At 36.7% G+C, this 25855-nt stretch overlaps 1 protein-coding gene across 4 annotated transcripts in view; it reads right to left on the minus strand.

Annotated features, from left to right (window-relative positions):
- Window positions 1-24075, minus strand: part of OBI1 (ORC ubiquitin ligase 1) — a 39484-nt gene extending 15409 nt beyond the window's left edge. The window contains exons 1-5 of one of the 4 annotated variants that reach the window (XM_074299318.1): window positions 23887-24075; window positions 16058-16193; window positions 13786-13877; window positions 11291-11533; window positions 5379-5467 (exon numbers count right to left, since the gene is read on the minus strand). In XM_074299318.1, coding sequence (XP_074155419.1) covers window positions 5379-5467; window positions 11291-11533; window positions 13786-13877; window positions 16058-16193; window positions 23887-23958 — 632 coding nt within the window. In that variant the 5' untranslated portion in view covers window positions 23959-24075. Of the gene's footprint in view, window positions 1-5378; window positions 5468-11290; window positions 11583-13785; window positions 13878-15929; window positions 16194-23725 lie in introns of all 4 variants that reach the window. The other 3 variants (XM_074299319.1, XM_074299320.1, XM_074299321.1) reach the window with 3 other exon arrangements.
- Window positions 24076-25855: the final 1780 nt, after the last annotated feature.

The following is a 25855-nucleotide window of genomic DNA, read 5'->3' on the forward strand; positions in this document are numbered from 1 at the left end:
GTTAAAATAGAATGTATTATGTTTCAGCTAAAATTTTTAAAAAATCAGAATAGCAATCATGATCTCAGACAAAGCAAAAGTAAAAACAGACTTAATTTAAAAGAGATAATCTGGAAAAATACATTTTGCTAAAAGGTACCATAGACAAACAATGAAGTAATATCAAAAGTGATGAATATAAAAAAATTTTAAGCAAGTTTTAGATAAAAGTCCTTCTTTCTTAAATATATATAGAGTGAAATCTATAAAATAAGAGCCATTCCCCAATTGATAAATGGTCAAAGAATATGCATAAGCAATTTTTAGAAGAAACTAAAGTTATCTATAGTTGCATGAAAAAACAGTTAAAAACCATGTTCCCTAACCTTTATGAGCTTCCTTTAATAAACAAATCTCAGAGAAGTACTTGAATCTGAACCATGAACAGGCACATGAAACCACCTATTGAATGCAGGTCAATCCATCATATAGTAGAAATCACTACTGATTAGAGAAACGCAAATAAAAAACAACTTTGAGGTACCACCTCACACCTCTCACACCTCTCAGAAATAACAAATGATGGAAGAGATGAGGGAAAATAGGTATACCAATGAATGGCTAATGGATTAACGAACTGATTCAACCAATCTGGTGAACAATCAGGAACTAGGCCCAAAGATCTATAAAATTGTGCATACTCTTTGATCCAGCAATACAATTCTAAGTTTGTATCTCAAAGAGATCAAATAAAAAGAAAAAGCATCCATAAATATTTATAAGAGCTTTGTGTCATGGCAAAGAATAAGAAAATGAAAAGATACTTATTAATTAGAGAATGGCTGAACAAGTTTTGATATAGAATTGTGATGATGTACTACTGTGTTATAAGAAATGTGGCGAAAATTTTCAGAAAAACATATCAAGACTTACATGAACTAATGAAAAAATGAAGTAAGAACCACATCACAATACACAGAGCAATGCTTTAATAATGCTCAAATATGAAAAACTATTCAAATCAATACAAGGATCCAAGGCAATTTCAAAGGACTTATGATGAAAAAAATGCTATTCAACTGTAGAAAGAACTGATGAACTCTTCAGTATAAATTGAAATATAATTTTCTCACTTTCTTTGATTTTTTTTAATATGGCCACTATGGAACTGTTATGTATTATTTCACATGTATAATTGACATATTACTTACCTTCCCAATGGATGAAAGAGAAGTAGGAGACGAGAATTTGGAATTCAAAATTTACAAAGAAAAGAATGTTAAGCACAAATAAATAGTAATTTCTTTCTTTCTTTTTTTTTTTTTTTTTAATAAAGTGGTGAGGTTGATTTCCAGAATGGGATGGACATAGAACAAAAAAGAAACATGACGGATGAGCTACACAGGCTTCAACAACAGCTTCTTATGAGAGTGGAGGTATGGGGAACAAACAGTGTATTAGAGTAGAAAGAATCCTGATTTTGAAATCAGAAAGCCCGAGTTCAAATACTACTTCTGATGCTTAGTAAACAGGTAACCTTAGGCAAGTCACTCAATATCCCTGAAATTTAGTTTATTTATAAAATGAGGTGGTAGAGCTAAATGTCTTCTTTTCAAGTGCATTTCAGTCTTAGGTCTATATATGTATGAGCCTCACCTAAATTCCAAGATCTTTTACTGGATTTTCAAGATCTTCCATCTATAACTTGCCCTTACTCTCCTGATCAATTTAATTTTAACCCTTTGCCTTTGCACCCACCCTCCACACCATTCCATTTTTATTCATTGTCCTCCACATATATTATGCTTATTTCCAGTCTCCATGTTTTTGTTCATGCTTTGTCCTCATTTCTGGACCATAATTCTATCCTATTATATTTATACAAATCTTATTTAACCTTTGAGGTCCAAGTCAATCATTATTTCCTTTATGAAGCCTTTTCAGACTTTTTCATTCCATATTCTCCTATCTCTCACTTATTCTAGGTGATATTATGTAATTTAGCACTATACTTCTTTATAACCGTGCCTGAAATTCAGCAAGTATTTACTAGGAATCTTCATATACTTATGAAATCAAAAGTCCAGAGCACTTCTAACCCACCCAAAGGAATTTTTTCAGGTTGTTATTTTATATACTCAATTAACAAGCATACATTATGCTTCCTATGTGCTTGTCACAAAAAATGAAACAATCCCTCTAGAATCTAAGTTCCTTGATATTAAGAATCAAGTCTTAAGACTTTTTTCTTCCCATTCTCCATATAGTTTAACATAGTTTTTGGCATAGAACAGACACCCAAAACAATGTGCCTTAATAGGAGAACAGTATAGTCTTCTTGGATATCTATCTTAACAGTTAAAAAGCATGTTCCCTAACCTTTATAAGCTTCCTTTAATAAACAAATCTCAGAGAAGTACTTGAATGCAGGTCAATCCATCATATAGAAGAAAGCTCAAAATCAATGATTTGCAAATAATTACTTTCTGACTTTATTTATCTGGATTAAAGCTTTAAGTTCTCTTCATATAATAGTTTTCAAAGTAGGGGACAGATCAGTATCTTTTTGTGATATATTAGTTTTTCCCCCCTTTTGGTCTACTTTTCCTTGTACAACATGACAAATATATAGAAATGTTTTTAAAGGTACTATACATATATAACTTGAATCAGATTGCTTACTGTCTTAAGGAGAAGGGAAGTAAGGGAAGGAGGAGAAAAAATCTGTTACAAAATCTTAGAAAAGTGAATGCTGAAAACTATCTTTACATGTATTTGAAAAAATAAAACAGAAAAAAAAAACTAGAGATAAATAAATATAAAGATGAAGTTTTTTTTTTTCCCCCTATCCAAGTTTACAGACAAGGCTTTTGGGGTACATGAATCCAAGATTAATAACCCCTGCTTTAAAGGAATGTTTATATTCAATCTCTCAAGGCCATATTCTTCTTTTAAATTTATCATCTCTAATTTTAATTTACTTAAGCTCCTTCTTCTGGAAACAGAAGAACATGTAAGGTTCAATAGGTAAGATAATGCAAAATCAGCAATCAAAAACAGAACATCAAAACTAGATCCATAACTAAGAGAAAAGAGAAAAAAGGTCCAGAAGGTAGTTTAGGAGACACTCATTGAATAAACATGTAAAAGGAACAATGTGAGTATTTTTTGTTTGGTTTATAAAAGGACCCTCTTATCCATCCCAAGGAACAACATTTTTATCTTGTTCTTGACCATACAAAAAGAGAACTCTCTCCTCAGATGAACCAGACCTAGGTATTTTCAGCTGTGGTCAGCTGCTTCTCTGAATCCCAGTAGGTTTGGAGATGCAGAGTAAACAAGGCTATAAATCAAATGCGATGCATTTAATACCTCAATGCATTGCAAATTGATCTGCAATACTGTTGAGTTCAAGTCACGTTTCTAGTGAGACATGTCACATTAAAAGGAAGGAAGGGAGAAAGAAAATTCAGAGTCCTTCTACTGTGTTTGGTTCCAATGACTGTGGTTATTTGAAAAGCATGACCAGATTTGCTTCAGGTAAGATTCTTTTGATTCTTGGTAATGTATCAAGTTGGAGCCATAGGTATTTAAAAGATACCATTCTCATAGCTGACACTACATCTGAAATATTTGGTGGGCAACTTTTCAAGGAATAAAAGCTGTAAAATAGCTTGAGTTCCATTCACTGTGCTGAGGGAAGTAGCTAATGGACAGCCATTACTTTGACTGAAGGGGAGCACTGCCAATCAATGATCATCACTGAGATTCAAGCCACCACACAACAACAACAACATTTCCTAAGCTTATTTCACTCATTTGTCAAAGTGGGACATTATCCCAATAGAGGGGAAGAAAAATGAAGATGGGGAGTGGAAGGGAAGGAACTATTTAAAAGTAAAAGCTCTGCTTCTGTCTCTACTGATAATTGAGCTTGGCGGTGGATAATTACGGCTCCCTTCTGCCATTTCCTGATACCACACTTGGCTTTCCTGGAGGCAACACTTTCTCTTCTCCAGCTGACAAGCTGGGCTATTTCTGGCGGGATAAATTTGCTTTGTCTCCCGTCTACTGCCTTCGCTTTTTTCCTAATGGGGAGAAGTGAATGCTGGTGGTTAGGAGAGCGTCAGAAGTCCTGGCCTGCTAACCTCAGAGATGGCACCTGACTTCTGGGAGCTCAGTAGCCTCTCCCTTGAAACTTCCTTCCTAAAAGCACTAAGAGAGATCTTCATGAAAACAAGTAGGAGAAAGTGCCTTCTTGTCTCTTCCTCTTCTTAAATCTTTCAGTCCTGATTTTTCCATCACCACTTAAAATAGTGTTAAGGGTCAGTTAAGAGATCTTCTGCTACTTAGAGTATTTTATGTCATCTTCCTAGAGGATACATGGGACAGCATGTTTTGAAGAAACGAGTATCTAATGCTAAAGTGGGCAATCAGTCCCAAATCTGAAGAACTATTCTCTACATCCAGTCTTAGGAAGTACTGTAGTGCTTGCCTGTGCTCTGGTATTATATACTTAAACTGTAAAACAGGTCACGTGAAATCTTTCATCAGAAGAGAGGAAGATAAAGTTCTCCAGAATGTAATCCTTTTTTGAAAAATGATGGCAGAGGGGCAGCTAGGTGGTGCAGTGGATAGAGCACGAGCCCTGAATTCAGGAGGCCCAGAGTTCAAATCTGATCTCAGACACTTAACACTTCCTGGCTGTGTGACCCTGGGCAAGTCACTTAACTCCAGCCTCAGGAAAAAGAAAAAGAAAAAAGAAAAATGATGGCAGAATATTCAGATATGATAAATATATGGGTTTATTTTAGTTAACTATACTTTAAAAAAAATCTAACTAGTGGTAGGCAATGGATCAGCCAAAAGCCTTTGGCTGAAACCAGGAGTGTACTAAACAGAATATTAAACAAGACAGGAATATGAGGAAGATGAGCATTCATGTTCAAATAAAAAAAATAACAGACAAATTGCAAATATGCTATAATGACCTCCATAACTTGAGTAAAAATAGTGCCAGATTTGCACTGTCAAGACCTGGATAAGATTTGTTTTAGTTCAGACACCTGGGGCAAACCATTTAAATCTTTCTGAGACTCAGGATCCAAAAGGATGAATGGTATCTTTATCCACCAGTCAATCAAATGATGGATTTTCTCACAGCAATCCAAAAAGACCATATCTTAAGAAAAAGCAGGGCATTAGATGGACTAAGATGAATTAAGAGTTCATGGGCTCTCTAGCCATCTCTAAACTCAATAGCTCCTTCAAATCATCTTATATTTCTTGCTTAGTGATGGTCAAATGAGAAAATATGCAAACTACCTTATATATCCTACAGCTTCACTTGGCAACTATTCAACAAATGCGGAAACAGGTTTTATAAATAAAATACATACTTTTGGGGTGATCTGTTATCAACTTCAGCCTTCAATCGCAAATTCTCTCTCATCAGGCCACCATTTTCCAAGTTTAGTTTCTTATTTGCCTAAAGAAAGTGAAACATAATATAGCACAAATGATGATTATAAATGCTCTTAGAATATCTATAGCAAGTCATCTGTGATGTTTTTGTTTTTTAAAGAGATACCAGAAAACTACCTGTGAGAATTGTGTCCTCACAAACGAAACCATCAATATAAAATCACCACTAAGAACTGCTTTTGGAGATTCTACAGGACATTTTATTCATATTCCCAAAATACTGAGCAAATTTCCTACTGAGGGAGAAGAAAACCTCGATGTGATATTCATTAACACAGGGTTGTTAAGGGAATGTTAAAATAGCAAAGCCATGTTCTTTTTGTTTTCTTGTTTTTCAATATAACTTAATACTTTAAAGCACCATAATATTATCATGTGCATGTATCAGCAGAATTAACACTGAATGATTATCTTGCAATAAGATAATCTTTTTTTTTTTAAATGTTTACAGAAAGTTTTCCAGTGAATATCTAACCGGCAATATTCCTTGCTGCCAAGTAGCTGTATAATATTAGGCAAGTCACTGTCCCTCATCTTTAAAAGGAAGGAGTTGTTCTAGATAGCCTCTAGGGATCCTTTTAGCTCTCCATCTAAGATCCTATGACAGGTTAAAGAACTGTAATCAACTGTTTCAGGAGGCACTCTCTAAAAGAGGGAAGCAAAGTATAAGAGAAAGAAAGATAACTGGATTTTGAATCAGCAAATATTACCTAGAAACCCTGAACAGAGAAGTGACTCTACCTGAGTGCCTCTTCACACCTGTGTTTCAGTTGCTTGTTTTTAAAATGAAGGTGATGGACTCAGAAATGCTAGATATCTTATCTAGATTGACTGGACTTAGATTCAAATCTCAAATCTGATAGTTACTGTGTGGCCTTGGACAAATGAAAGCCTTCGTGTGTCTCAATTTTCTCAAAATTTAAATGAGGTTGGATTAGATCACAACAGATTCTTTCCAGCTCTAAATCTAAGACCTCATAACATAAAACATTCAATTGATATGTTTGTCCTATTTCAATTTTATGATATTCTTCAAATACCAAACAAAACACTCTTAACAAGAGGAAAAAGTAAGAATTTGGAAAGTTCATTTCCAAAAGTTTTAAATAAACAAAAAGAAAATTTCCAAATTTTCCTTTTTTCTTTTTTTCCCCTGTGATAATCAGCATGGCCTGGAAGATACAGTAATTGTCCTCGAGGCAGGAGATCAAGGTTCAGGTTTTTCTTTGACATGCCCTGATTGTGTGACCTAAAGTTTGTTAGGTTATTAGTCTCTTGGTAACTCCATGAAATTCTCTAAACTTCTAATTTATAAAGAAGGTATTGATCTGCAATGGCAGATAATAATCTCAGAGTTGGAAGGACCGTGAAGGACCCTCAGAGACTATCTAGAATGGGCATTGGGCCCTAATCTTTTTTTGTGTTGTGAACTCTTCTTTGGCAATTTAATAAAGAAATTATTTTAGATGCAAAAAATATAGAATTACAAAGGAAACTTATTATTTTGATAGAATTATTAAAATATTAAAAATAAACTCAGGTTAAGAAACTTTGTTCTACATGGACCTCTCTCTCTATAACAGCCTCAGTAAGTGCCCATCAAATACTTGGAAACCTCTAGTGAGGGGGAGCCCAATAAGGGAGGAGTACCCTGTATTTTCTAGTTAGTTCTATTAACAGTGGTTTCCTTGCCAAAGCTTAAATCAGCTCATATAGTTTGCCTTGTTCTTGGGCATATCACTGAAGCTTTCCAGTTCTGAAGTTAGGTTCCTATGAACTTCTGGACTTCCTCCTACTGCTCCTTGCTCTGTCTCGTGGGGCCAAACAGTAGAACCATTTTTCTTAACACATGAATTCTCCTCAAATACTTACAGACAGTTCCTATGCTTCCCATTCCCCCCTTTCCCTTTTTGATTATATATGGTTGAAATTTGTGAAAATAACTGTGTCAGCAGCAAAAATGTATTAAATAAGCTTTGAAGAAAATATTCCAAAGTTGCTTCTGTTAAAAATTATAGTAGGCTCACAAGTTATTTTCCTCTTCTGTACCCAACATTCCTAATTCTCCTAATTAGTAGTATGTATGTTATATATAATATTCTATTTCCCCTGCCTCATTATAAATTCCCAAAGTGATCAAAGAAATGAGTAATGATAAGGGGGCAGTTCTTTTAGGCTTAAAGATTGAATTTCCTTAGGCCTATCTTTGGAGCACCGGCCACCTGTTTATCTGCTGGCTATAAACCAATCAGGATCATTGAGGGTTAATTCATTAAGTGACTGATAAACACCATTACGGCTCCCCTCCCCCCCAAGATATAGAGAAAGCCTTTTACTTCCTCATATGCAGACAATGAATTAAGTTCTGAAGCATAGCACCACAGAGAGAAGCACTTAGCAAATGCTTTTTGATGATGCTGACAAGCTTAAATTAGAAACTAACTCGTTTAATTTCTTTCTCCCACTCCCTCACTACAGTTCTATGCCGTGACTGGGACTTTATCACTAGCTTAGTATCACTTAACTCTCAGAATGGACTGCTCTTCTCCCACTTCTACCCAAATCTGCCTTTGTTATAAAACCATGAGATTAAGGTCACCCCACTGTTCCCTCTACTCTGAAGCCTCACATCTTCATGTAGATTATTTTTTAATTCATATCCATATTCTCTCTCTGTACTTATTGATTGTAAATGCCTTGATAAAAAGGCAGAGATTACATTTTCCAGTTCTCTAATTCCTCCTCCTTCTTCTCCCCTTCCCTCCACCCCCAAGGGCTTAGTAACTTGCATACTACATAGATTCTGGGTATTTATTAGGAAAGATATAGGGAATAGGCCTGTGATTTCACTGGCATAGGGAACTCTGGGCAAATCAGCATCTTCTTGGCAACTTACAGTCTTGCCTAGAACAGTGGTGTCAAATTCAAGTAGAAACAGGGACCACTAAACCCTACATAGACATAGCATCCTCTTGGGTTGCACATTGACTCAGAAAACTATTTGTATTTATATTTCTTTTTTCATTAATACATCAACATATTAAAATCATATAGGAACTATTCTAATGTGTTCAGGCCACACCTGGGAATGTTGTGGCTATGTGTTTGAAACCTCTGGCCTAGAGCACTGAAAGTTAAGCAACTTGAACAAAGTCACACTGCCAATATTTATCAGAGAAGGATGCCAGGCCTAAGGCCAGTCAGATCACTACTGCCTATGTTATAATGCTTATCTTTAAGTCCTCATTATCCATCCAAAACAGTTGAGGTCTTTCCCATGTTCAAAATGTCTTAAGAACTACAATGCCTAAACATTAAATAAACAGGAGAGCAATGTATGTGATATATGTCCTTTTTTATTATTAAAAAGTACAAGTAATAGATCTGTTTCCTCAATATATCCCATACACAAAAATACTTTATGCAGGAAATATAATGAAGGGTAAGAAAAGTAAAAGAGCCTAGATATAGCTTTACTGCCTGATATCATCAATAGGAATGGTCAGTAAGTGGGGAGGGGGGGGATTATAAAACCACAGCTACCATTTCTTCATTTTTTTTTTTTGTTCCTTCCTCATGAAAAAACCCCAAGATGTCAAATGGGCAGTCAATGCTGAGTTTTAAAAACACATGTTTTCCCCTCTTAAAGCTGATGCACACTCAGTGTGATTATGCCTGCAGGCCCTTTTCTCTGGAAGCAGTAAATCCCCTTCCTTTCATCTTGTGCATCAATGCCCTAATAAAGCATATATTCTGCATGTGGGTATATGGTGATAACTTGGTTTACAACAGCTCCAGGCCAAGCAGGCTAATGGATCCAGGACCTTTTCTGCTCTCCTGGACAAATCCAAGGTCCTGTCTTTAGAATGTCATCTGGATCTCTTCAGGGATTTTAGGGTGAGGAAACTGATGGGAAACAATGAGGAATATGCCTAATTTGTGCCAACACAACCATTTCAACTCACTGTCAGTTTTGAGGTTTCATTTTCAACACTACTGAATCTACTGGGACAGACTATGGAATGGCCACAATGTCCAGCTCTCTCAGGGCAAGTCTAAATCCCTACAGCACATGACTTCCCTCCTCACAATGTACACTTCCCTATAATGTCTCAACTTCCTCCTTGGAAGATTCCTTCATCTTCCCTCCAATTTGAGTAGATGTCCAAATCAGTCAACCTTCCTGTCTCTATCAGCACACCCCCATGCCTCCATTCAAGGAGGCATCCCTTCAACATATCCCTCACCTCACTTTTCATTTTTTATGTGCTGTTTTTCCCCACTGTAACCTAAGCTTCCTCAAACCAGGGACTTTCTTTTGGTTTTTATTTGTATTCCCAGTGGGTACTATAGTGACTGGCACAACATAGACATTTAATAATTATGCCTGTGGACTTCAAAGACAAATATCCTAGCTTAAAAAAGGTGAGAACATAATTCAAGTGACAACAGGAATATAAGTGGGACAAAGACTCATTCTATGGGAGAGGGATTATTAGAACTGTTCTGCTTGATATTAGGAGGAAGGGAAGTTTGATTCTGGGAAAACTTCCTAACAATTTTTTTTAAGACTAAGGGTTTCCTGACTCCAAGACAAGCTTTCTACTCTACTAACCTAACAAATGAAAGCTCATCAAAAAGTAGGAGGCTATGACTCAGGGGCTGGGGGATGGTGAGGGGAGGGGGACACAGATGGGGAAGCTAGAGGGCTACTTTCTGGAAACACTGCAGAGGAAATGTCTTGTTCATGGAAAGCTTGGACTAGATGGCCTCTGAAGTCCTCTTCAGTTCCAAGAGATTATACTGCTACGCTTTAGGCATGCTCACATGGAATAGCACTGGGAGTAGACTGAAATTCAAGTTCTGAGTTAAGAGTTCCTGGCCTACAAATTTCCTTTAATCCTTAGTTTCCTCATTTGTAAAGTGGGAATGCTACCATTTATACTACTTACCTCACAGGAGTTACTATAAAAGATAAAAGAGAAAATGTGGACATGATGCTTTACTATTTTACAAAGGAATACACATTCATATATAATTTTTTTAAAATGTAAATTTATATATACATGTTTAAATTATATATACACACAAATATAATGCTTAGTAGAGGGGAAAGAGTCAAAGGAGTCTGAAGGTCTGGGTTCCAATTCTATTTCTTACACAAAATACTTGTGTAATTGTGATAATTACATAGCTTCTCTGGCCTTTCATTTCCTCATCTGTAAATGAAGGAAATGACTTCTGAGGTCCTTTTTAGTTTATGTAACATAGCTCTATGTAGATTTTTTTTTTTAAATCACAGTAATAGAACAAAATCCATATACCACCTTCCCAAATGAAGACCCGAGCTCTAGTACAAGCTAGAAATTTCTCTAATAATAAATAAGAATAGAAATGTGATTTTTTTATAGGCTCAGATTTAGAGCTACAAGGGACCTAAGAGATCCTCTAGTATAACCACCTCATTTTATATATGAAGTATAAGCTCCCTCCTACCCTTATTAACAGCTATGTAATTTTGGGCAAATCCCTTAACTCCTCAAAATCCCAGGCTTAAAGACTTTAATTTGCAGAGCAGGTGATCTGTATAAGAACTTTCCTCACTAGAAGGTTACTACATCAGTAAAATAATAGGAACCAGTCACAAAGAAAGAAAGAAAGAAAAAAAAAGAGCAGCATGTTTTTCTTTTGTAAGTGCTTTTTCAGACACTTTTTTCCCTCACAAATGATTTAATGGTTTCACATAATGTGACTTCAGATTTGTCAGACCATCTCTGAAAGGAAATCTACTCATCACGGGACTCAGCAAGCTCCACTCATGACTTACCTCCTTGAGTTTGTCCACATCATCTTTCACTTTTTCATAGATGTCATGAGCCGCCCGCAGCCTTTTTTTCCATTCGGCTACAGTTTCAGGAGGAGGCTTATTTCTCTCCTCCATAGCTGGCCGCCTTTCTTCATTCTGGTTGCCCAGGGTCAAAGGATCCAGAACAGACTTCAGCTGTGACTCCAAGCTGAGGTTCTTCCCTCGAAGCTCTTCTACTTCCTTCTGCAGGCTTTCTATTTCATCCTAGTGAAAGGGAAGAAAGAAGATTCATCCAGTCAAAACATTCCGTTGGCTAAGTACATGGTAATTCCCAAAAGCCACAAGAATGTGGCAAGCACCAAACAAAAGACTCTGGGGCAGAGAAAGGATTTTGACATCCCTGGCTATGAACCACATGTTCAACTGAACTTCTCAAAATTTGAATTGAGAAATGATTATCTGAGTTGATTTTAACAAAACACATTTTAAATTTGTAATTTCAAATAAAAATTTCATTTCTTTGATCTTATATGTAATATTGATAATTGATCTGTTACTCTGATTTACACTTAACCCCCAACTATTCAATACAGTGACACTGGCTTCTATGCTGTCCCTTGAACAGGACACTCCATTTCCAGACTCAGAACAATCATTGGCTGTCTTCATGTCTGAAACATTCTTCCTCATAATCTCACAGCCAAGCAACTTTTCAGGATCCCCCTTTAATGCTAGTACCTTTTCTCTCTGTTGAGTATCTCAGTTTAGTCTGTGCACAGCTTCCAGAGACCCAGATGTTTTCATGTTATCTTCCCCATTAGACCAAAGCCCCTTTGAGGGCAAGAATTGTCTTGGCTTTCTTTGTATTCCCAGTGCTTAGCACATTACCCAGCCCACAGCAAGTACAAAACAGAAGCTAGTGGACTGACTTTGCATTCAGCCCCTGAAGCACAAATTTAAACAGAACACTCTCTTCACAAGAAGTTTCACCGACTCCCTGCTGCCTCAAGGGCCAAATACAAAAGCCTCCCTTTAGCAGTTAGCGTCCTTCATAATTTAGCACCAATCTAGTCTTACTCTGTATTATGTAGTCTTACTATGTAGTCTTACTCCCACATCCTCCTATTTCTATCCTCCCAGCCATCTCCTGGATAGGAGGCTCTGTTCGTCAGGCCTCCTCCTCTTGGCTTCTCTGACATCTTAGTCCCCATTCAAGACTCAGCTCAGAGAGCATTCCCACATAAGACCTTTCCAAGTTTCCTCTCCAAATGACTAAAATTATTTGTACATAGTTTACATTTCTCTATCTTTGTACATAGCACAGAAAGAAATAAACTTCAGGGAAGGGATTTTTTTCACTTTTATCTTTGTAGCTTGCCTAGCACTTAGCCCAATGCTGTCCATAGTAAATGCATAATCCAAGTAAATTATGTTTAAGTAAAAAAAAAAAAAAGTCATATCTCTAGCATGAAAATAACTTCTAAAGAATATTCTTAGAAAAGATGGAAGTTCACTAATAAGGATTATACAGTCAAATATAATATTTTTGAAATTTTTGCTTCTAAAGCCTCTATGTCTCTCACCCAGAAAAAGAAATCTCCCTCCTCTGCCTTTGAATTTTCACTTCTGAAATAATGTGTTTAGAATAACTAACTTTGGTTGTATTTTTTCCCCCAATGCCATTTTTAAATGAACAGCTCAGACATTCCAAGCATTCCAGCCATTAAATGACCACCCTCTGAATTTAGCTCAGTATGAATGATGCCAAACTAAAAGGATGAATAATGCCAAACTAAAAGAATATCCAGAAAAAGAACTGGTATTTTTTTTTTAATATAGACTGAAACATGCTATTTTCACCTCCCCCCATTCTTGCACATGTATAACATATCAGATTGCTCACTATCTTAGGAATAGAATTTGGATCTCAAAATTCTTTTTAAAAAACCTGCAAATGTTAAAAAAAAAAAAAGTTTTAATATGTAAATGGAGAAAAAATAAAATATTTTAAATTGAAAAAAAGAAAAGCAGTCTCTAGAAACTAACAAGTGTTTTGCTCTCTATATAATTAAGTACTGTTATTCTTATTTCAACTAAACTATTATTCTTACTACAGCTAAAAATACTTACTACCACTAAAAAATGACAAGCAAACAAAACTGGTTTCTTCTACTGTCATACTCAGAGTATTTTAACTTTCATTGTGAACATTCTCCCATAATGGGTAGTAAAAAAAAAATAGGGGGGAAATGATCAATATGGATAGATGATGAGAAATTATTTTCTAAGAAGGAAAAGTACTGCAATCAGTCAGGGTAATAATTATAAAAGAAATGTACAATTTCATTATGTGTGGTATTCTGTTCCATTTCACACATGATCTTTTATATCAATCAGAATGATGCTTTCAATTTTTGTAGCCTGCCTAGTTTTGTCTTTGTCTTCAGATCCTAGGGTGGTACCTGGCACAAAGCAGATACTTAAAGGAAACATTGTGTTGAACTGGACTGAATTACCTCATATTCTCGATGGAGTAATTCAAGTCGAGTTTTCCGGAGATGTTTTCTGACAGTGTGGCTAAGCATAGGTTCACTTTCACTTGTTCCTCCTAAAAAATAAGAAAATTTTTTTTTTAAAAAGCAATATTTTAAAAAAATTGATAATCTAACAAAAATGTCAGCAAAAAACTGAATTTCAGTAATACACATCCCTCCTCCCCCTTTCTTAATAATAATAGTAGCAACTGAATTATATAAAACATTTTGAAATTTACAAAGCACTTTATAGAAATGAGAGCTGGATTTGGAATCAAGAGGATCTGGGTTCAAATCCCAAATCTGTTATGTACCACCTTCCTGACCTCTGGCCCATCATTTAATATCTCTGAGCTTTAGTTCCTCATCTGAAAAATAAGAATACTGGCATAAATGATTACTAAAAATCCTTCCAGCTCTAAACCCAAGATCTTGTAATTATTACCCCCAATTTGTAGATGAAAAAAATAAGGCTCCAATATGTTGCTTACTACCAACTAGTGTCAGATTTAAAACTGAACTCAGGTCTTCCTGACTCCAAGTCCAGCCCCCTAATCCATTAGGACACACTGGCTCTCTCTTTTGCCCATGCTACTGGCCCCAGCATAAATCTGTCCCTTCCCCAGGCCACAGGTTCTTCAGCCTTCTAAGAACAAAATTTAGAACAGATAATGAACGGCTCCATCTCTCTAAAAACACATGGGTGATTAATTATCTCAAGGACAGGGACTGGCCTTTTATTACACATCATATAGGGTACATTCTTGAGCACTTATCAGATGTTAAATAAGAGTGAAACCAATTAGCTACTCAAATTCGCTTGACTATTGGTAATACGATTGAAAAGATTAATGTCTGCTTTCATGCAGAATGCTAACAAACCAATTAGAATGGATTAAGAGTCACTGAGTTAATTGTAAACCCAGAGTGACTTGTTACAAATACACTCAAAATAAATACTCTCTAAAAGATGTTAAGTTATCCTTGCTTCTGTTTTATTTTATCTTGCTATTTTATTTTCTACATCATGGTAGAAAAAAATAAAGACTTCTTTTATTTAAGGAAGTTTTATTTCATAGCACCTTCCCTTCTTTAACCAAAGACCTATTAATACTAATTAAACATTCCTCTAAGATAAAAACCCAGGGAACTCAATAATTATATCTGTTTCTCTTGGTTTGAATGCAATGTGTTTTGTTTTGTTTTTAACAACAGATGATTCCCATATGTTATCACATTAACTGTCATTTCTCTGTTAAAAAACTTTCAACGGTTCCTTATTATCTAAAATATAATAAAGTCAAAGTTCTTTGGTCCACCATGTAGACAATACTTACTTTCAGAGTTTTAACTAAGATTTTCTCTAAAGAAAATTATTTATAATTCCTTGAATATTAACTTTAATATTTTAGTATTTGTTCACATTATTTTTTCTTGCTGCAATAACCTATGCTATACTATATTAAAAGCTCAAGGCAGGGGAGTGAATGGAGCACTGGACCTGGGCTCAAGACTTGTTCAAACTAAGATTCAGACACTTAATAGCTGTGTGATAATATGGAAACACTTCAATTCTGCCTGCCTTGGTTTGCTCATCTGTAAAAATGGGTAAAGCACTTACCTCTAGATGTGAAGATCAAATGAGATAATATTTGCAAAGCACCATGCAAATTGTAGATAAATAAAGCAAAAACTCCTTGGGAGGAAGAGGCTTTTGTCTTATAAACATTCTGTTCGTGTTCTCTCTCTCTCTCTCTCTCTCTCTCTCTCTCTCTCTCTCTCTCTCTCTCTCTCTCTCTCTCTCTCTCTCTCTCTCACACACACACACACACACACACACACACACACACACACACACACGTCAAATTTGGGAAATGAAAGCTAAGTTCAGAATCAGAAGAGCTGGGTTGAGGTTTCCTCTAGGATACTGGCTATGTGACCCTGGAAAAGTCACTTATCTTTTCACTTTCCAAGCAGATCTGTACTGGTAGAGGTATTTTCTTCACCTGACACTTCCCTATACTATTAATGTCACACATCCAGTCCCTATCATCATCCACAGCACCTAGCAAATATAAGTAGTCAGTAATTTGACAGTGAACAAGAGATCCACATTTCAGTATGACGACATCCACAAAACATTGCTGCAATTTACTCACATTAGTTTCCAGCCAAAATACTTATGACCAAAATGTAATCATACATGTGCACATCCACATATATGTGTATATATGCAAATATTTAGTGCCCTTACCAATAATCTCCTTGCAGGGATTTTCAGGAGTGATGGGGACACGGCAAGCTGGGCACTGGCTATTGTTCTTCAACCATACATCGATACAAATAGAACAGAATACATGATTGTTGGTGCATATGACGGGATGGCGGACCTTAAAAAAAAGTAACATTGCTTTAATTTCTCAATTCAAAAGTGTTATCATAATTCCCTGCATTCATTCAAATGCCTATTTGATTTGCAAATAGTTAAATGATTTTTTTTTTTTTTTTTTTTTTGTCCAAGCACAGGCATCATGTTCAGGAAATCATAAAGAAATTGTTTCTACCGACCATGCATTCCTTACATACATGAAATTGACTGAAACCAACAGACATATACCCTGCAATCTCTGCCATACCAAAGTTTGAAGAGCTTTGTTCTCTAAAGTTATGGCGTGGCTCTTTGTTCACTGATACATAACAATTTATCTGAAGCCATTTCCTATTTAATAAAATTTGCTTCCAATTCTGAGTTCCAACCTTATGTTACAGAATTAATGTGTTAAACAACAAAACAATGCAAATTAGAAATCCAATTTTCTAAATGTTTACATGAACAAGGTGATACTATGACCCCAAATCATTAAATGCTTCTCTGAACTTAGGAATGTCGGAGATCAAATTAAAAGCATACAATTTTCTCCTCCACTGAGACATACTGGAAAGAGCTTATAACTGAGTATCATTAGAATTCAAGTCAAACCTCTTCTATTATTTGACTTAGTGATCTCAGTTTCCATGGTTCTATTATGTCTATGATGATAAGTCAAAACTTGTACAGCTGTAATTTCTCTCCTAATATCCTAGACTCACGTCTTCAAATTAACTATTAAATATTCTAAACTAGATGTTTCATAGACATCAACTCAAATTGGCCAAAACTGAACTCATTATCTTTTCTCCTGAGGCCTCATCTTCCAAACTTCTACCACAACCTTCCCAGTCAGGTTCACAACTTCAACTCTTCACCAACTCTATTATCCCTAACTCCTTACCCTCACTCCCCACATCCAATCTATAGTAAAGCCCTACTGATTATGCTTCAGCCTTTCTCTACAATACAGCCTCTACTAGTATAAAGCTCCCATAATTTCACAACCCAAATTATTGAAATTGAGTTGGTTGGTATTTCTGTCTCAAGTCTCTCTCAGCTCATTTATCTTCTTTTTGGCTGTCAAATCAATATTTCCAAAGAAAATATCTGATCATGTCATCAACCCCATTCAATAAACTCCAGTGGCTCCCCATTGCTTCTAGGATCACATACAGAATCTTTTATTTGACATTCAGAGGCTTTTCTAACCTGCCTCTCCAATTACATTATTCTAATATCTCAGATTCCATCACATCTTCTTCAATCCAGTGACACTGACCCCCCTCTTCCTCAAACAGGGCACTTATCTCCAGACTGCAGGTATTTTCACTGAATGCCCCCAAGCCTAGAAAGTTTTCTCTATTCATCTCAACCTTCTGATTTCTCTGGGTTTCCGTCAAATCCCAGTTAAAATTCTATCTTTTATGTGATACTCTTCCTTTTCACCATTAAATGCTAGTGATTTTCTTTCTTACTTTTTTGTTGTTGTTGTTGTTATTACTTTCAATTAAATATAAAGCAAGCTCATGAAAATAAGTAAATAAATAGAAAATTAGCAGAGGAAAAAAAGTGAAGAGAGAGAGAAAAAGGAACCTATATGACCAGAGCCCAAGTTTTCTAGTCAAAGGCCTTTACTTTCTTCTTTTCCTCAACAACTGGCACTTGGACTCATTTCCTTATAACAAGAGGAAAACCAGAAACATATTCACCCACCCTTCCCTTGGCTACTTACCTATATTTTACAACAGTCACAAAACCACACTCTGCTTTTCGCAGGTGAATACATTCACCCAACACAGAGACTTTGGAGAGAAACAATTCAAAGACTGGAATGTGGTGGTCCCCTTCAGTGGCATTCCCCTTTTTCCAGCTATTTTTAAAAAAAAAAGACCACTCTGATCTTCAAGTAACAATGTCCAGGCCTGAGGAAAATGAGGTAAGAAAGGAAATGTCTTCTTTCTACTGCCTTCAAAGAGATAGTTTCATTTAAAGGGACATTCGTCATAGGTTTGGGTTTTTTGTTGGGAGGAGGGACTCCAAAATTCCAAATCCGGTGCTCTTAAAGGGGCCTTGGTATAAGGAAAGATAAGGAATTCCAGAGTCCTAGAGAGGTGACATGACTAAAGTCACCTAGTAGCAATGTTGGGATATGCACCCAGGTTCTCGGATTCCACATACTCTTTTCTACAGAATCTCATTTCCTCTACTAAGCAATGGCTAGAGGCAACTTCCTGGGAAGAATTCTCAGTGTGGAAAAGGATATGTGCATGGCTCAATCAACTAGAAGTCTAAGTCACCCCATCAAATCAACAAGCAACATAGTATAGGTAAGAGACAGAAAAACTCTTATGATTGTGAAAGATTATTTACATATTTATCTATAGAAGGAATGATGTACACCTCCAGCTATTACTACCAGTAGTTATTAGGTTTAAGTTTTGCGTTTATTCTGCAAAAATGTACTCTAGTCAAGAGTTTAAATATAGTTTAGGAAAATAAAAACTTATGAATAAGAAGTACTGAAGTTTCTGAAATAAGTTTAGTCATTTTTAATTTAAAAGTATCTTTCATTAATTTGGAAGCTTTGTAAACTTAAAAAACCCATAATCTTCTCTCAAACAGATCAGTGCCATTCTAAAGGAAATAAGTAATACTTTTCATTATCTGCATAGTGTCACCTATACTTCTGGGTTTAAAATTTTACTAGATGAACCCCAAATTTGTTTCTTCAGTCCTAACTTCTTTTCTGAATTGCTGATGAGAATTTCCAATTGTTTATCTCTTCCTAGATGCTCCACAAATATCTTATGCCAAATATATCCAAAACCCAGATTACTTTTTGTTTCAAACCAGTTACTCTTTCTGACTTTCCTATCTCTTTGAATGGTGCCATCATTTTTTTCAATCACTTCTTGGATCTTTCCCCTATAGAGATCTCCTGTAGCTATCGATTAATCCTATGAAATCTCTCAAATAGGTCTCTTTAAAATTGAGGCTCAACATATCCCTTTTCCATTCCTTTACCAGCTTCCAGTCTGACCTCTCCACCCCTTAGCAGTGTTCCTATCTAATCTCCAGATTAGTACCTGACTAATCCTCCTGATACACAGTTCTGATTATCTTTAGGGTAATCAGAGATAATGAAATTGTGACCAGGATTCATACCTTGACTCTGCTTCAGGTTCTTCTTCAGTAAAATGAAAGAGTTGATTAAAATGCAAAGAGACATACATTTTAAAGAATGGCCTATGGGAATTTGTTTTGCTAAAGAATTACTTTAAAAACATAATAATATTGAAGCCCTATTGCTTAAGGACTCAGATGTAGTCTGAACCAGACCCTATACAATAGGACTTGTCACCTTTTTTTCCTCTAGAAGCTATGACTCTTAAATTTTCACCCAAGATCATCTAAGCTTTTAGTTGTCCTATTTATACTAAACCCATTATAATTCCAGCACTTTTAAAATGATAGTGTCGGACATCTTACTTGAGCTTTACAACTGCAAGATCGCAGCTATGATTATCACTATATCCATCTTTTAGGTGAGGAAAGTAAGGCTGAGAGGGTCCTCACACACTAGTGTGTCACAAAACCAGTATCTGGGATGGGATGTGAACTCTGATCTTCTAGACTCCAAATTTATCATTCCTATTAACTCTGCCAAGCTGCTTCTCTTTTTTAGGCAAACTTCTCTCTCTCTCTCTTCCCATCTTGTATTTATGAAGTCAATATTCTAAACCCAACTAGAAGACTTACATTTTCAGAAAGAAAAAAGGATGCAATATTTCTAAAATGACTTATCTGGTTCCTAACATTTTATCTTCATGAATTTGCCTATTTTTCAAAATAAACTTCTAATATAGCTTGAGTAAGAGTTGCTTTTTGTTTTGGGAGGGGGAAAAAAAAAAACCAACAAACGGCAACACTCCATTTAGCTGTAGGGATCTTATCAAGACTTGAGGGCATATAATCCCCTATTGAGTGATACCAAGTAAATTACTTAAGCCTTGTTTCAGTTTCCCAATTTTACTAATTGTTTTACTAACTTTACTCATGTGATCTTCCCTCTCCCTCCCACCCACTCTCAAACAAGGTAGCTTCAATCCCAGCTACTTAAACCACATTATATTGCTTGACAAGAGGGCAGGCTTTGACATCAAGATACAGATTCCAGCTTTTCTATTTATGACCTCTGTCACTGCAGGCAAGTCATTTAGTTTCTTTGATCTCAATTTCTCCATCTATAAAATGGACACAGAAGCACCTTCCTTCCCAGACTGTTTGAGAATCAAGTAAGATAATGTAAAATGTTCAACAAGCCTTAAAATACATCAATAAATGTGCAATGTTATCACAAGACTGGATTACCTCTGAGGGAAGTTCTAACTTCAAGATTCTATGCTAAGACCCTGGATAGATGGACTGGCTGTTCTAATACATCCAGGAAATTTACCTTGCAGCAACTCTGAAGTACAAGCTCTTAGTTTAAGTAGCTCCAGGCCTACATATTATTAACTATAAGCAATGATTGAAGAGGACTGCTTTTAGGTTTTTAAGCCCTTCTGCCTTGGAAATCCAACTACCTTGAAGTCTGCTCAACCAACTTTTCTCTGGCTTCCTTCCAGTCCCAACTAAAATTCACATTTTCTACAAAAAGTCTTTCTTAATTCGTCTTAATTCTAGTGCCCTTCTTCTGTCATCTCCAATTTATCCTATACCTACCATATTTGTCCATATTGTTTGTTGTCTCCATTAGACTGTAAGCTATTTGAGAGCAGGGACAATCTTTTGCCTTTTTTTTTTTTTTTTGGGGGGGGGGTTATCTCCCATAGTGTCTGTCATATAGGAGGCACTTAAGTGGCTTTCCTCAGGAAAGACAAACAGGAAAATGCCCTATGGCTAATGGTTGGCTTAGTTTTTACTTTGTAAGCTGTAGTTAATATAAAATTATACTGCACGTAAAGGTTCTCAGCAGAATAACTGGAATTCTGAGTTCCCTAAAGATACAAAACCTAATGTCTAGACTTCAGAAGTCAGATAACATTAGCAGATTAGCTTCCACATAGGTGCTCCTGCTTAACTGGCCTAAAGCAAGGTTTTTCAGCATATTTGTAAAATAGTCTAATGAATAAACATGATATAACATGATACAAAATTACAGAAGCAGTATTTTGCATACTGTTTCAGCCAAATTTGAATTTCCATTATAAGGAAATTGCATCATAACTATTTTTGCCACCTTTAAAGGACCTGGCAGCCTTCCTCTTTAGTGTCAAAGTGATTTACTTCACACACAGACATTCCAAGGTGATCCAAGCCAATCTGTTTTATCTCTGTTATCTCACTAATTTGGTGATTTTTAAGGAAGTTTATAATTTTGGGGGGTCAAAATTTTTTTTAAAAAAAGAATAGAAAATTACCTGCCTTGCCCTATGTAGTTCAGCGGATGGTTATAAAAATCAAATGAGATAAAAAAATTCACATTTTCCCAGAATTAAAGAATTAGAATTTTGAATTAAACTAATTAATCATGAATGATAATTATCAACCCCAGAAGTAGACTTCTTAACCTTTAAAAATGGAAGTAGTGACTTCCTAAACCCTCACAAAAGCAGGGTTTTCTCCAAACACTGATGTGTGGGAGAAGAGCACCAAAAGCTAGGTGGATAGTGAACTTGCAAGGCTTAACTTTAAAGACTGAATTGAAATTTCACTAAGTGGGGGGGGAGGGGAAGGAAGTGGTAGGTGAAATGTTATATAAAAAGACCTACAAATCACCAACATGTGCTGGTGTCTTGCACACAGTAAGCACTCAATAAATACATGATTTAAATGGTCTTTAAAATTCTGACAGTGAGCTTGCATGATTTGTTTAAAGCTAGTTTTAAAATGCCTATACGGGATGGGTAGTGGAGGGCAAAAGATGTGTAAATCATTCATTGACATGAATTGGTGCTTTGCATACAGTAAGCAGTGCTTACTGTATGCAAAGCACCAATTCATGTCAATGATTTACATATCTTACTTAAGTATATATGATTTAAGTCGTCTTTAAAACTTTGATAGTGATTTTGCATGGTCTCACTTTCTGATTTAACCTGGAATTTCACAAAGCCTGTATTTGGAGGTGAGGAGCCGAATCAGACAGATGTGCTTATCACTGACCTGAATTGGTGTTTGGTACACACTAAGTACTCAATAAATATATGACTTAAACGACCTTTAAGAAGTTGTTGGTGAACAACAATACTGTATAATGACCAATTTTGATGGATGTGGTCATTTCCAACCAAATCAGTTTCAATAGAGCAATGATGAACTGAACCAGCTGCACCCATTGAAAGAACTCTGGGAGATGACTATGAACCACTACATAGAATTCCCAATTCCTCTAATTTTGTCCACCTGCATTTTTTATTTCCTTTACCAGCTAATTGTACACTGTTTCAAAGTCCGATTCTTTTTGTACAGCAAAACAACTGTTTGGACAAGTATACATATATTGTACTTAACTTATACTTTAACATATTTAACATGTATTGGTCAACCTGCCATCTGGGGCGGGGGAGGGGGGGAAGGAGGGGAAAATTCAGTACAAAAGGTTTGGCAATTGTCAATGTTATAAAATTACCCATGCATGTGTCTGGCAAATAAAAACTATTAAATAAAAAAAAAGTTGTCAGTGAGATTGGATGGTCTAACTTTAAAGCTTAAACTGAGGTTTTATATAGTCTGTATTTGGATTTGAGAAATGTGGAAAAGGCAGATTTGTAAATAACTGACATGGATTGAAGTCTTGTACACAATAAGCATTTTAATATATGGCTTAAAGGGCATTTAAAAATCTTAAGGGGAGAGGCATGGAGGGATAAAGATATATGAAAAGGAGGTGGCTATTATTTTAAGAAAAAAATAAACATTTACTTCTAACAGCTTACTCTCCCTAGTTACAAAGGCATTTACTGCAGCTTTTACACCGTACAAGTTTAGAGCAGAGATAACATCCTTTACATTTCACAGGCTTGTGATTGTGTACACAATTTAAGGGGCTTAATTTTATTTATTCCTGGTAGATAAGTTTGAACCAAAAGCCATTCTTAATTGTTAGAGACTGAGACGGGGACAGAACAGAGAGAAATAAAAGGAAAAAACAAGTTAAAAACCAATGCCCCCAGCCCAGGGGAAAAAAGGCCGAGAGGGGAAGTCAACTGACCATTGTTATCTAGAGCACTCGGACGCTAATTAGCATTTTAATTAGCCGGAGCTCCAATCCCGTCCGGGTGCGCGCGCCCACCCAAGAGATTTGCCCGGGGGTGGGGGAGGGGAGGAAGACCATATTCTGCAGCCTCCCCCACCCCCTCCTCCCGCGCGCAGGGGAGCTCCCACAAGCTTTCGCCTACGCGAACCGGGCCCGGGAAAGGTGCAGACCACGCTGACGGTTCCCTCGTTCTATCGGCGTCCGCAGCCTCCATCACTGCAGAGCCCCCCCAGTTTTCCCTCCCTGCCTCCCCCAAAATACGCTACCACACTCTTATCCTTTTTTCACACCTCCGAAGCACCCCCTTACGGAAAATCCGCAGCTGTGAGAAGCCCGGGCTTGGCTCCCCATCTCCCCCCCAGCTCCACCGCTCTAGCGACAATCTCGGCCGGCGCCGGTAGCGTTCCCCGCCTCAACGCCTCCGCGGGCCGCGCGGCCTCCGTTCCATTACCTTCCCCAAGCAAATGTGGCACGTGATGGGCAGCGTGAGAGACAATGTAACGTTCTGAACGTTCTGAGCCATGGTCGCGTTCAGAATCCCGCCAACACGGAAGTCCCACCGCCCGCGGCAAGCCGCGAGCCCGGGCCGCAGCGGCTCCGGAGCGCTGCCAGGCTCCGGCTACGGCGGCTCTTCGGGGCCAATGCCTTCCCCAAGCCAGGAACCGAAAACGCGCTTTTGAAATGTGTAGCTGGTGGGAGGGGGGAAGGGAGAGGAGAGAGGAGAGGGAGATGGAGTTTCCCGCCTACCCTTCCCCCCACCCCGGGAAAATGTTAAAGATCCTGGAGAATGGGGGGAGGAGACTAAAGTAATAGGGAACGCGGGGGAGATACCACACGCTTAGAGGGAAAGACTGAAAGGGAGAAAAGTAAAAGGAGAGAAAGTAAGTGAAGGGATTTTAATCGCCTAAAAAGAAGCTAAAGCATCCCTTCCCTCAAGAGCCAAACACTTGAGGTCAATCAGAATGTGGTGAGAAAACACAATTTATTTTAATGAGAATAAAGCCCTTTCATGGACCTGCATCCCCGCATTCTTTGGAAATACTTGGCATACAGTAGGCGCTTAATAAGTGTTGGTTGTATTGATTTGAAGTGGAGCGAGAGGGGAGAGAATGGGAAAATGCTTTTCCCCCCAGAGCTAAAGCAATAAACACTTTCACTTCCACAGTAATCTAGAGAGGTCTTTCAAGAGTATTTCTTAGATCAGGCTCCTTGCATATCTAAGTTACTACTTGGAGTGGTAAAAGTCCAGATGCGTGATCATCTGGAATCTAGAAAGCTCTTCCAACAGTGGTTCCTTGGAGATCAGTCGTTTTTTGTTTTGTTTTATTTTGTTTTGTTTCCTTTTTCTTTCTATTTTTCTATCTGTTCTCATGGCTCCTGCATACTACCTGGAGTGTCCAGAATCTAAGGGCTATGGGTTGTGCCATCAGCATACACACGTAAAGTTTTGCAAACCTTAAAGTAGAATGAGTATGACTGTAATTAAGTGACAAGAGTGGATCTTGAATGCTGCATCTGGGTTCAGAAGAACAGTTCTTTTTGGGGTAGTGATGATGAAACTTGTGATTTTACAGGTAGAGGGAATACCCTTTGAGATAATATCTACTACCAGAAAAAAACAAACAAACAAACAAACAAAACAAAACAAAAAAACTACCAATTGCTTTGTAATTTAGAGAATCGTTTTAGAGACTTGCTGGGGCCATGAGAAATAAAGTGATTTTCCTGGGATCTGAGTCTTGGTCTTCAGGACTTTGGAAACTGCCTCTCAGGAGAATCTGCGATATGCATCAATTCCTTATAGATCTGGGATGTCAGCTTTTTAATCAATTTAATGCAAATATTTTCTAATCTACAATGTTTTTCCTAATCTATCTATCTATCTATCTATCTATCTATCTATCTATCTATCTATCTATCTATCATCTATCTATTTATCTGTCTATCACTTTTAGTTGTGCGAAACCTTTATAGTTATTTTCGAAGGACTTTCTATTTCACCTTTTCTTATTTCATTTATAAGTGGCTAATTGAAATTCTTTCTTCCCGTCCTTCCATAGTTACGAAAACTCTTAACATATCATTTTTTGATGGGCATTTCTTTTAATATTTAGATTTTTCATTATTGAAAGTGTTGTCTGAACTAATGGAATATTATTGAGCCAAAAGTGTAACAAATATAAAGAATGTAATGAAATAAAATAAAATAGTCATTGGGGATTATTAAATGGGGGAAATTAATAATCATTCAGGGTGAAAAAAGCAGAACTAATTATATACACAGATTTCACTTTGATAAAAGAAGATAAGATCCTGCAAGGGCTAAATAAACAATAAGTACGATGATTAACACTAGTGATAGCTTAAGGTCATTGACTTGGTCTTTCCTTTTATCAGTTGGTAAATTACAATCAGGTATG

The sequence above is a fragment of the Sminthopsis crassicaudata genome, chromosome 3 (assembly GCF_048593235.1).
Source record: "Sminthopsis crassicaudata isolate SCR6 chromosome 3, ASM4859323v1, whole genome shotgun sequence".
Taxonomy (NCBI): Eukaryota; Metazoa; Chordata; class Mammalia; order Dasyuromorphia; family Dasyuridae; genus Sminthopsis; species Sminthopsis crassicaudata.